At 46.5% G+C, this 13,050-nt stretch overlaps 2 protein-coding genes across 6 annotated transcripts in view; one reads left to right on the top strand and one right to left on the bottom strand.

The window, feature by feature from the left end:
- S100PBP (S100P binding protein) overlaps nucleotides 1–1,814 on the bottom strand; it is a 29,548-nt gene extending 27,734 nt beyond the window's left edge. For 3 of the 5 annotated variants that reach the window (XM_082611907.1, XM_082611906.1, XM_082611910.1), the window contains exon 1: nucleotides 1,605–1,814. The gene's annotated coding sequence lies outside the window, so the exon portion shown is untranslated. The other 2 variants (XM_082611909.1, XM_082611908.1) reach the window with 1 other exon arrangement.
- Nucleotides 1,815–1,892: 78 nt separating this feature from the next.
- Nucleotides 1,893–13,050, top strand: part of YARS1 (tyrosyl-tRNA synthetase 1) — a 31,579-nt gene continuing 20,421 nt past the window's right edge. The window contains exons 1-3 of the mRNA XM_082611898.1: nucleotides 1,893–2,112; nucleotides 5,011–5,157; nucleotides 5,294–5,469. Coding sequence (XP_082468024.1) covers nucleotides 1,948–2,112; nucleotides 5,011–5,157; nucleotides 5,294–5,469 — 488 coding nt within the window. The 5' untranslated portion in view covers nucleotides 1,893–1,947. The remainder of the gene's footprint in view (nucleotides 2,113–5,010; nucleotides 5,158–5,293; nucleotides 5,470–13,050) is intronic.

Below are 13,050 nucleotides of genomic sequence, written 5' to 3'. Positions count from 1 at the left end.
ATTCTCTGCTCCCCATCCCTTCTGTGACCCTATTCTGTCCTTCCATGTCTCTCTCACCTGTCCACCCCCCTCTTCACACTTCAGTTTACCACCCCCTCCCTCTGTTCTCTAACCTCCTGGTTGCAACTTCAGAAATTGGCTCCCTTTCTATTTTTACCGTACCTAAGAAAACCTACTGCCTCAAAGCACAAAGCCTTATTTTATTAAGGCCACGAAAACTGCAGCATCAGACACAACCCCACATCCCTCTTTCAAGGCTCTAAAGCCAAGACCATTATCAAGCTGGATCTGACAGGTATGGCCAAGGGAAAGGATTATTTCCAAGAGACCGGACTTCCCCAATGACATTTGATTTCCAACCTTTCCTACATGCAATACACGTGAGACATACAGCACTAAAGGCACTCAGTAGGCTTTATCACTCCAGAAAACGGCCATAAAGTTTAGTCAAAATCAAACTGAACTGAAATTATCTGTGAGAATTCTGCAACGCCCTTTGCCGTAAACACTACAGGACAGAAAAACGACGCAGGGCTGGAAATCTCTGCTTGAGGTAACGTTTCGCTTAGATAAGGGTGCCAGGACTTTCCTCCCACATGGGCATAGAGACAAAACACTTCCCAGCTGCAGCAACAGGTTTCTTTTTTAAAAGAAAATGCCTTTGAAATGATTTAGACAGGTTTGCTAAAGCTTGAAGCTTCTAACAAATCCACAGGAAACTGGAGGTCAGGTTGGGGCAGCAGGAACGCAACTCAATCACTTCCTCTCCGGGGCCCACCCTGCAGTGCCAACTGCCCGCCCTCCAGCCCAGGAAGTAACCGGTGCCGCCTCCAGTCCTCGAGCGCTAGGCGGAAGGGGGATCGCAGTTCACCCTTCGTAGGATACGGCTTGGCCGCCCCCAGCTCTCCCTCAGAAGCGCTGCGACACGGCATCGCCCTCGGGGCAGGGCCTTCGCACTTCCCTCCTCCTGCTCCCCTCCTCCCAAAAGACCAAGAGTTCCCGCCTCCCGCGAAAGGCGGGAGAAGCGCGGGGCTTGCTGCCCACCCCTCCCCCAGCAGGAGCAAAAGCGGCCCGCCAGCAGGGCAGCACAGTGCACCCTCACCCTGCGGATGGCTGCCCACCCCACACCTCAGCTGGACCCGGGCCTCCGCTCCCCCCTGGGGCGGCTCAGCCTCTCCACCCCCCAGCCCCCAGCTCGCAAGGCGCGGCCGGAAAGACTGCGATCTTCTGCCTACCGACACCCTCCCGGCCCCGTGGGGTAGAGGGCAGAGGCACTCCCTCCACCTCCACCTCCAGCCCCCCCACCCCCACTGGGTAGGGAGAACGGACCTCACTCCCCCTCTCGGGTAACCAGACGGCCTCCCTTTGCCTCGGCAGGGTGAGGGGCATCTATCGCCCGCCGACGTGGAGGTGGGGGGCAGAGACACTCCCCCCGCCACCGCCATCACCTCAGAAACGAGAACGAGCCCTTCTCCCGCCAGGGTGAGGGCCTCTCAACCCCTCAACGGGGCGGACGGCTTGCGCGGCCCTCTGGAGAAGCAACAGGCGCCCCCATCCCCCTCCCAGCCGAGGAACGCCGACCCCCTCGTCCCTCAGCTGTTCACCTCCACAAGCCGGGCCCAAGCCTAGGTGAACGACTGCACCTCACTCCGCCCCCTGCGCCATTTTATCGCCCCCTCACCGACCTCCCCCGCCCCGAGGCTGCCGGGCCAGCGCCAGGGGGAGGGCAAACAGGCAGTGATTGGCAGGAAACAGCCCCGCCTCTCAGAAGGTTGCGCCCCGCGCAGGCGCCGCAACCCCGCCCTCCGCACCGCTTACCCCACCTACTGGCTCCACCCCTTTTCGTCTCATCGACCCGCTCGACTTTTCGCTGCTCCTGACACTTTCCTGGCTGCTGGTAGGAGGACAGGGGTCCAGGCCGAGCAAGCCGAGCGACGAGTTCAGCTGATGCAACCTAACTGGACCTGCGTGACAGTTCCCGGCACGCGGCGGCGGCGGCGACCGAGAAAGGGGCGCGAGTGCTGGGCTGAGCGCGGGAGACGGAGGGGACAGAGCATGGGGGACGCTCTGAGCCCTGAAGAGAAGCTGCACCTTATCACCCGGAACCTGCAGGTTGGGCCTCGGGGTTGGAAGTGCGCCGTTGGGGACTGGGGGCCGGAGGTCCTGGGATCCTGAGCCCCGCTATGGGGTCATAAGTGTGTGAGGCCGGGGACTCCGCGCCGAGGCCGCTCTGAGAGAGATTGCAGTCCTCACTGCCCGTCGGTCAGTCCCACAGAAATCACAGTAGGCTCACCTCCTGTGTGCAGTTACTTGTGTTGAGCCAGGCTTCGAATCCAGGGCTCCCACCCCACCCACCCTATTATGTGCCAGGCGCGGTGCTAGGCGCTGGGGGATACGTCAGGACCCTGCCCTCCCAGAGCATGTCTGGAGGAAATCAGACGTTTAAAATGACCCATAATCCAAACATTTAATTACAGTCGAAACAAGTACTGGAAGGTACTTCACGCGGAGATCTTTCTTGAAAGGAAGTTACGGGGGAGGGCCGGGAGGAGTGTCAGGGAAAGCTGAGGAAGTGACCTCTAAACTGCGCCCTGAAGGATGCGGATCACTTCTTCACTCCACATATGTTCCTGCTGGTTCCAGGCACTGCAGGAGTAGAAGTTAACCAGAATACTGGGGGCTAAAAACGTGTCAGGTAGAAGGAACCCAGGTCAAGATCCAGAAGGGAGAAAGAACCCTGTGGTTCAGAGAGAGGGCTAACTTGGCTGGAGTAGAGGAAGCAAAATGCAGATCAGGCACTTAGGAAATATTTATATTGCTCATTCCCTTGACTCTTTCAGGCCTCTGCTGTCACGCTGTCTGGAAGGCCTTTCTTGGCCACGTTACTTAAATAACAAACCCCTGCCACCAGAACTGCCACATCCCTTGCTCTGCCTTTTTTTGTTGTTGTTTCTCCATAGAACTTACCACCATCTGACATCCTATACATTTTACTTGTTTGTTTAGGAGGCATAGGCAGGGACCAGGTCATGAGGGCCTTGTAAGCTATGTTTAACATTGGGGTTTTAGAAAGGGCAGTGGTTACATTGGTTGGGCCACAGCTTGTTTTTCTCTTTTTATGAGATACAATTAACATATCATAAAATCCACCCTTGTAAAGTGTGCAATTCAGTGGGTTTTGATGTAGTAACAAGGTTGTTCAATTATCACCATTATTTAATTCCAGAACATTTTCATCATCAAAAATAACCTGTACCCATTAGCAGTCACTGCACATTCCTCCCATCTCCCCAGCCCTAGGGAAACATGAATCTGCTCTCTGTCTCTAGTTTGCCTGTTCTAAACATTTCATATAAATGGAATCATAATATGTGGCCTTTTGTGTCTGGCTTATTTCACTTAGCATAATGTTTTCAAGTTTCATCCATGTTGTTGCACTTATCAAAACTCTATTCCTTATGATGGCTGAATAATATTCCATTATATGAATATACTACATTTTGTTTCTGCATTTGTCAGTTGATGGACATTTGGGTTATTTTCACTCATAATTTGATCTTAACCAGAGACTCTTGCATGCTTCCCCTTAGCCAGATCCTTTGTTTCCTAACCTCTCTCCATAAAATAAAGAGAGGTTGGGAAGAAATGACACACAAAGCTAGTGGCATTGACTTACTCGGGTTTTAAAGGGTAAGTGATATGACCTTTCCTTGAGTAGTGAAAACTCTTCAAGTATCCAAATAGTCAGGGGCTCAGAGGATCAGCCTCCAGCTGGCTTGAAACACAAGATTTTAACAAATCCTACTAATAGGTGATTCAAACCAGCAAAACAATTTTTGTCTTTCGTGGCTTCCAACAGCCCCCACAAACCGTCACCTGAAGAAACACTAAAATCTCTTATCAGCAGCATATTAGCCTATTAGGATTTTTCCAATATTGTCTTAGGGCAAAAGGAAATTATTATTAAAGTATTTAAATAGGTGAATGAGTTAATCAAATTTTGGTTTTTAAAGACCTCTCTGGCTTCCTTTTGGGACATGGATTGGAGAGAACAAGAGTAGATATGGGAGACCTGTTAAGAGGCTATTACGGTTATCTTGGTGTGGATGGCCAAGACTAGGTTGGTGGTGTAGAGGCGGAAAGAAGTAGGAGGACTTAAGAGCTGTTTCAGAGTAACTTACGCAACTCAGTGACTTATAGTACCATTTATTGCACTGGGGTGAAACTAAGTGAAAAAGATGGCTGGGGAGTGAGGTAAGAAGGTGAAAGCACGAGTTTAATTTTGAACATGTTGTGTTTGAATTAACTGGGTTAATAACAAGTACATGTATATAGGTGTGAGCAGGAGATTTGGTAGTTACTAGCTCATAAGTAGTAATTGAAGCAACTGAAGAGGATCAGTTAGGGAGAATGTAGAGTAAGAAGAGAGATAGGGCCCCAAGGATTGCTATTATTTAAATGATTAGGAAGAAGAACAGCTGCAAAGAAATCTGAGTCCCAGCAGCCAGAAAAGTAGGAGGAAAACTAAGACAGTAAAATAGAGAAAACCAAAAGAGGAGATTGTTTCAGGGGGAGTGAGGACTAAAAAGTATTCACTGAATTTAGCAACACGGAGGCCATCTGTGATCTTAGCAAGAGCATTTTCAGTGGTGTGATGCTGTACGGAATTCAGACTAGAAGGGGAGATAAGGAATGGAGAGCAGAAGAAGAGACACCTTTCAAGAAACTGGCTGTGAAAGGAAGGAGCATGAGCTAAAAGTAGACGGAGGGGAAGATATGGTTAGAGACATGCTCCCTTCCCCTAACGTCAGTGTCTCTGCAGTGGAGTGGTACTGGCAACAGCACCGGCTTCATTTGGCTCTCACTCAGCACTGAGAGCCTGGCTAGACCTCCCTGCTGGCTCTGAGCCTGGACCCTCAGTGAAACATACCTTTGTTTTCCTTGTCACAGGGTAAAGGATGAGCAAGGTGGGGCACTGGCATTAAACCAGCTCTTCTGTTTCCACAACAGGAGGTTCTCGGGGAAGAGAAGGTGAAGGAGATACTGAAGGAGCGGGAACTTAAAGTTTACTGGGGGACAGCAACCACAGGCAAGCCACATGTGGCTTACTTTGTGCCTATGTCTAAGATCGCGGACTTCCTGAAAGCAGGATGTGAGGTAAGAACTAATATTATAAAGCAAGCAGTTGCCCTTGGGCAACGGCCGAAAGAGAGACTTAACAAGACTTACCTCACTTGTTTGGAGGTACTTGGACAAATTCACATTTTGATGGCCCCTTATCTCTTATGCCCAGGTAACGATTCTGTTTGCGGATCTTCACGCGTACCTGGATAACATGAAGGCCCCATGGGAACTTCTAGAACTCCGAACCAGCTATTATGAGAATGTGATCAAGGCAATGCTGGAGAGCATTGGGGTACCCTTGGAGAAGCTCAAGTTCATCAAAGGCACTGATTACCAGCTCAGCAAGTAAGTGCTCAGTCATCCACCCTCCTTGTGGCTCTGGTGCTCCTAGCTAGTTACAGGCCTGGGGAGTCAAGGATTAGAAGCTGTTGGGCTCTACCTGTTAAGAACCATTAAAAATTGTATACACTTTGTCCTTTTAATTCATCCATCAAAAATCTACTGACTAGTAAATGCCTTGGTACCATACTGTTTGCTGGAAATATAAGTGTAACCACAACAAAGTCCTTGGCCTTGCAGACCTCACAGCATATGGGAGAGTGATGAAAAACTCAGCCTCACTTTCTCCTTCCAGCCTCAGCAAATAATGATAAAAGAAATGTGAAAGAAACATTTAGATTTGTAACATTAACATACATATAATTGGATGCCCTAAATTTTTAATCTACAGTTTCCTAAGTAACTGCCGCCCACTCCCCCTATCCCCTGCCTGCTGCCTCGTAGTTTCTACGTTCTTTAATTTTTTTAACCTCTCAAATAAGCCATGTATCACTCTAATGGTCACTTTTGCATTTAAACCCTTAGAACAACTTTTTAAGGTAAGCATTGTTCTATCCTATTTCACAGATAAGGAAATAGATTCAGACTTAACTTTCCCAAGTTCATGCAGCTAATAAGTTAAAGGACCATGATGTGAACCCAGATCTTGCTTACAAATTGATTTCTCTTTTTACTTCATCTAACTTAATTTTCTTTACATTCCCCACTGTTGGACATTTAGAGTTTTAAATAAAGCATATACCTCAGAGATATTGCAGGTTTGGTTCTAAACCACCTCGATAAAGTACATATCACAATAAAGGGGGTCACATGAATATTTTGATTTCCCAGTGCATATAAAAGTTATGTTTACACTATACCGTAGTCTGTTAAGTGTGCAGTAGCATTGTGTCTAAAAAAAAAATGTGTGTGCCTTAATTTAAAAATACTTTGTCATGGGCTTCCCTTTTGGCATAGTGGTGGGGAATCCACCTGCCAATGCAGGGGACATGGGTTTGAGCTCTGGTCCGGGAAGATCCCACCTGCCGTGGAGCAACTAAGCCCATGCGCCACAACTACTGAGCCTGTGCTCTAGAGCCCACAAGCCACAACTACTGAGCCCGCGCACGAAGAGCCTGTGCTCTGCAACAAGAGAAGCCACTGCAATGAGAAGCCCATGCACCGCAATGAAGAGTGGCCCCGCTTACCGCAATTATAGAAAAGCCCGCACGCAACAACAAAGACCTTAACGCAGCCAAAAATAAAATAAATTTTAAAAATAGATTAATTAAAAAATAAAAACACTTTATTGTTAAAAAAATCCTGACCATCATCTGAGCCTTCAGCAAGTCATAATCTTTTTGCTGGTGGAGGGTCTTGCCTTGGTGTTGATAACTGCTGACTGATCAGGGTGATGGTTATTGAAGGTTGGGGTGGCCGTGGCAGTTTCTTAAAATAAGACAACAGTGGAGTTTGTCACATCGATTGACTCTTTCACAAACAATTTCTCTATAACTTGCAATACATTTTCATAGCGTTTTACCCTCAGTAGAACTTCTTTGAAAATTGGAGTCAGTCCTCTCAAACCATGCCACTGCTTTATCAACTAAGTTTATGTAATCTTCTAAGTCTTTTGTTGTCATTTCAACAGTCTTCATAGTATCTTTTTTTTTGAATTTTATTTTATTTATTTTTTATATAGCATGTCCTTATTAGTTATCCATTTCATACATATTAGTGTATACATGTCAATCCCAATCTCCCAATGCATCCCACCACCACCACCCCTCACCACTTTCCCCGCTTGGTGTCCATGTGTTTGTTCTCTGCACTTCATAGCAACTTGACCAGGAGTAGTTTCCATATCAAGAAACCACTTTCTCCTCTCATCCGTAAGAAGCAACTCCTCATCCGTTTAAGTTTTATCATGAAATTGCAGCAATTCAGGCTCCACTTGTAGTTCTAGTTCTCTTGCTGTTTCCACCACATCTGCAGTTACTTCCTGCGCTGAAGTGTTGAACCCCTCAGTTTCACCTCTGAAGGTTGGAATCAACTTCTTCCAAATCCTGTTCGTGTTGATATTTTTACTCCTTCCCATGAATCACAAATGTTTTTTTTTGTTTTTTTTGTTTTTTTTTTTTTTTTTTTTTCAGTATGTGGGCCTCTCACTGTTGTGGCCTCTCCCATTGCGGAGCACAGGCTCCGGACGCGCAGGCTCAACGGCCATGGCTCACGGGCCCAGCCGCTCCTCAGCATGTGGGATCTTCCCAGACTGGGGCACGAACCCGTGTCCCCTGCATCGGCAGGCGGACTCTCAACCACTGCACCACCAGGGAAGCCCCACAGATGTTTTTAATGACATCTAGAATGGTGAATCCTTTCCAGAAGGTTTTCAATTTACTTTTCCCAGATCCATCAGAGGAATAACTGTCTATGGCAGCTATAGCCTTACGAAATGTATTTCTAAAATAATGACACTTGAAAGTCGAAATTACTCTTTGGTCCACAGGCTGCAGGATGGATGTTGTGTTAACAGGCATGAAAACAACATTAATCTCATTGTGCATCTCTATCAGAGCTCTTGGTGACCAGATGCATTGTCAATGAGCAGCAATGTTTTGAAAAGAAACTTTTTCTGAGTAGTAAGTCTCAACAGTGGGCTTAAAATATTCAGTAAACCATGTTATAAACAAATGTGCTGTCACCTAGGCTTTGTTGTTCCATGTATACATCACAGGCAGAGTAGATTTAGCATAATTCTTAAGGGCCCTAGGATTTTTGGAATGATGAATTGGCTTCAAGTTAAAGTTACCAGCTATATTTGCCCCTAACAGCCTGTCCTTGAAGCTTTGAAGCCAGGCACTGACTTCTCTCTTGCTATGAAAGTACTAGATGGCATTTTCTTCCAATATAAGGTGGTTTCGTCTTCATTGAAAATCTGTTGTTTAGTGGAGCCACCTTCATTAATTATTTTACCTAGATCTTCCAGGTGACTTGCTATAGCTTCTACATCAGTACCTGCTTCTTCACCTTGCACTTTTATGTTACGGAGATGGCTTCTTTCCTTAAACCTCATGAAGTCTGAAGCTCGCAAAACCCCTATTGATTTCACTATGGCAAAAACTTTCAGCTTGTTGAAGGCTCAGATGATGGTTACCGTTTTTTAACATTTATTAATTAAGGTATGTACTTTTTTTTTTTTTTTTTGCGGTATGCGGGCCTCTCACTGTTGTGGCCTCTCCCGTTGCGGAGCACAGGCTCCGGACGCGCAGGCTCAGTGGCCATGGCTCACGGGCCCAGCCACTCTGCATCATGTGGGATCCTCCCAGACCGGGGCACGAACCCACGTCCCCTGCATCGGCAGGCGGACGCTCAACCACTGTGCCACCAGGGAAGCCCAAGGTATGTACATTTTTTTAGGCATAATGCTATTGCAAACTTAATAGACTACAGTATAGTGTAAACATAACTTGTATATGTACTGGGAAACCAAAAATTTGTATGACTCACTTTATTGCAATATTCAGTTCCTTGCAGTCTGGAACTGAACCCACAATATCCCCAAGGTATGCCTGCAGTATGAAAGATCACTGATCACAGATCACCGTAACAAATATAATAATAATGAAAAAGTTTGAAATATTTAAGAGTTACCAAAATGCAACACAGAGACATGAAGTGAGCAAACACTGTTGGAAAAGTGGCGCCGATAGACTTGCTTGATGAAAGGAGTTCGCCACAAACCTTCAATTTTTAACAAACACAGTATTTGCAAGGCACAATAAAGTGAAGTGCAGTAAAATGAGGTCTGCCTCTACTAAGAAATTCACCCAGAATACAGCCCAGAGAGATGGATAAAAAAACTGTAAGCGTGGTTGAGATGTGGATAAGAACTTTTGTTTCCAGCAACCTGGCAGAGTAGGTACTCTGATCAACCTTCCTGCTGAAAAGCATTTTTTTAAAAAATTATTTATTTATTTATTTTTGGCTGTGTTGGGTCTTTGTTGCTGTGCGCAGGCTTTCTCTAGTTGCAGCGAGTGGGGGCTACTCTTTTGTTGCGGTTCACAAGCTTCTCATTGCGGTGGCTTCTCTTATTACAGAGCATGGGCTCTAGGCGCACGGGCTTCAGTAATTGTGGCTCTCAGGCTCAGTAGTTGTGGCTCGTGGGCTCTAGAGTGCAGGCTCAGTAGTTGTGGCGCACAGGTTTAGTTGCTCTGTGGCATGTGGGACCTTCCCAGACCAGGGCTCGAACCTGTGTCTCCTGCATTGGCAGGTGGATTCTTAACCACTGCGCCACCAGGGAAACCCTGAAAAGCATTTTTTAAATGCTGGATAAGGGACTTCCCTGGTGGTCCAGTAGTTAAGAATCCATCTTCCAATGCAGGGGACGAGGGTTCAATCCCTGCCTGGGGAACTAAGATCCCACATGCTGCAGGGCAACTAAGCCTGCTGGCACTTTAGAGCCTGCATGCTCCAACTACTGAGCCCACTCCCTATGGAGCCCACACGTGCTCCACAACTAAAGAGAAGCTGGCGTGCTGCAGCTAAGACCTGATGCAGCCAAATAAATTAAAAAAAAATGCTGGATAAAATATTTTTAAAGCTTCCTAGATGCTTCAAATAAATGAATTGGCAAATTAGTCAAGAATACTCAGTGGCGGGCTCCCCGGTGGTGCAGTGGTTAAAAATCCTCCTGCCAGTGCAGGGGACACGGGTTCGAGCCCTGGTCTGGGAAGATCCCACATGCCGTGGAGTAACAAAGCCCGTGTGCCACAACTACTGAGCCTGTGCTCTAGAGCCAGCAAGCCACAACTACTGAAGCCCACGTGCCTAGAGCCCGTGCTCCACATCAAGGAAGACACCACAGCAAGAAGCCTGCTTACTGCAATGAAGAGTAGCCCCCACTGGCTGCAACTAGAGAAAGCCCGTGCACAGCAACAAAGACCCAACTCAGCCAAAAATAAATAAATTTGTTTGTTTGTTTATTTATTTATTTATTTATTTTTAAAGAATACTCAGGGGCTTCCCTGGTGGTGCAGTGGTTGAGAGTCCGCCTGCCGATGCAGGGGACACGGGTTCGTGCCCTGGTCCGGGAGGATCCCACATGATGCGGAGCGGCTGGGCCCGTGAGCCATGGCCGCTGGGCCTGCGCGTCCGGAGCCTGTGCTCCACAACGGGAGAGGCCACAACAGTGAGAGGCCCGCGTACCGCAAAAAAAAAAAAAGAATACTCAGTGGCCAGAAATGAAAGTGAAAGTGGAAATACAAAGAGATTTGTATTTGTATTTCAGTTAAGCTAAGATGCTTTAAAAAAATTCTGCTAGGGCTTCCCTGGTGGCGCAGTGGTTGAGAGCCTGCCTGCTGATGCAGGGGACACGGGTTCGAGCCCTGGTCTGGGAGGATCCCACACGCCGCGGAGCGGCTGGGCCCGTGAGCCACAACTACTGAGCCTGCGCGTCTGGAGCCTGTGCTCCGCGACAAGAAAGGCCGCGATAGAGGCCCGCGCACCGCGATGAAGAGTGGCCCCTGCTTGCCACAACTAGAGAAAGCCCTCACACAGAAACGAAGACCCAACACAGCAAAAAAATAAATTAATAAACTCCTACCCCCAACGTCAAAAAAAAAAATGACCTTCTTAAAAAAAAAAAAAAAAAAAAAAATTCTGCTAATTAGGGACTTCCCTGGCAGTCTAGCTAAGACTCTGCACTTCCACTGCAGGGGGCACGGGTTTAATCCCTGTCAGGGAACTAAGATTCCACATGCCATGTGGCATAGCCAAAAAAGTAAAATAAAAACAACAACAACAACAAAAAAATATTGCTAATTAATCTATGACATGCCTTTATTTTAAAAAGTCACCTAGGCGCAGTGGTTGAGAGTCCGCCTGCCGATGCAGGGGACATGGGTTCGTGCCCCGGTCCGGGAAGATCCCACATGCCGCGGAGCGGCTGGGCCCGTGAGCCATGGCCGCTGAGCCTGTGCATCCGGAGCCTGTTCTCCGCAACGGGAGAGGCCACAGCAATGAGAGGCCCGCGTACCACAAAAAAAAAAAAAAAGAAAAAAAAAGAAGAAAAACACTAGCGAATGAATTAGTAAGTGAGTGAGTGATGTCGTGTCCTGTGATGATTCTTCTTAAAAAAAAAGTCACCTAGATTTCAGAGATGCTAAATGTTTAAAAAAATGTGTCTTAGAATCTGTAAAATACAAGAAGAACACTGAAGACTACATGTACCTTGAGGGAGCTCGTTGAATTGTATGTGCTTGAATTTTGATTTTTGTGGCCTCACAGACCACAATGGGGAAAAAAAAAGGAAAATATAAAACTAGAGTACTAGGCCAAAAGGTCCAATATTTGAGTAATAAGTGTTCCAGAAAAGAGAACAAAGAGTCAGAGGGAAGGAAATGAAGTACTAATTTAAGGACAATTAAAGAACATGAGTTTCCAGATTGAAAGGGCCTGTCGAGTGCCTAATAAAATGAATGAAAATAAACCCACACTAAAGTACACTGTCTTGGGACTTCCCTGGCGGTCCAGTAGTTAAGACTGTGCCCTTCCACTGCAGGGGACACAGGTTCAATCCCTGGTCTGCGAACTAAGATCCCACATGAAAAATAAATAAATAAATAAATAAAGTGAATTATCTTGACATTTTAAAGCACTGGGGACAAAAAAATGTATTATACAAACTTCCAAAGGGACAAAAGAAGTCCCATACAAAATGTCAGGAATCATAATAGTTTTGCGTTTCTCCAAAGGAACAGTGAAAGCTAAAAGGGGATGAAGCAAAACCTTTAAAATTCGAAAGGAGAGGAATTTCCAACCTAAAAATCTGTACCCACCCAAACTACCTTTCAAGTGTAGTGGTAAAATATCTGAAAATATTTACTGAAAAAAAATATTTTCATGTTTTTGTTGGCTATTTGTGTTTCCTTTTCTGTTAATCAAGTATCTATGCAAGTGTTTTGGCCCGTTTTTTAACTTTTTTTTTTAAGAGTTCCTTGTGTGTTCTAGATACCAAGTCCTTTTTCATTTATGTAGCATGAGGATAGAGAATTAACTACTGGAACAGAATAAAGAGTTCAGAAATAGATCCTCACAAATATGGAAGCCTGATATATGCCAGAGCTGGCATTGCAGGTCAGCAGAGCAAGAATAAACTTTTTAAGAAAAAATGGTGCAGAGACAATTGGTTAGCCACATAGGGAAAAATATGATCCCTTCATTCCAAGTAGATTAAAAATTTAATTATAAAGGCCAAACTAAAAAACATAGACAATGTATAGGGCTTCCCTGGTGGCGCAGTGGTTGGGGGTCCGCCTGCCGATGCAGGGGACGCGGGTTTGTGCCCCGGTCCAGGAGGATCCCGCATGCCGCAGAGCGGCTGGGCACGTGGGCCGTGGCCGCTGGATCTGCGCGTCCGGAGCCTGTGCTCCACGGCGCGGGGCTGGGGGTGCACAACAGTGAAAGGCCCACGTACTGGAAAAAAAAAAAAAGACAATGTATAAAGCTGTCCTATGATCACAGGTCAGGGAAAATTAAACCAGACACACCAAAAGCACAAATCACAGGAAAAGATAGATGAATTTACCTTCATTACAGTTAAGACCT

Source organism: Mesoplodon mirus, assembly GCF_964341445.2.
Source record: "Mesoplodon mirus genome assembly, chromosome: 3".
Taxonomy (NCBI): domain Eukaryota; kingdom Metazoa; phylum Chordata; class Mammalia; order Artiodactyla; family Ziphiidae; genus Mesoplodon; species Mesoplodon mirus.
Note: the sequence above shows the minus strand (reverse complement) of the source record. Positions and strands in the feature narration are given on the sequence as shown.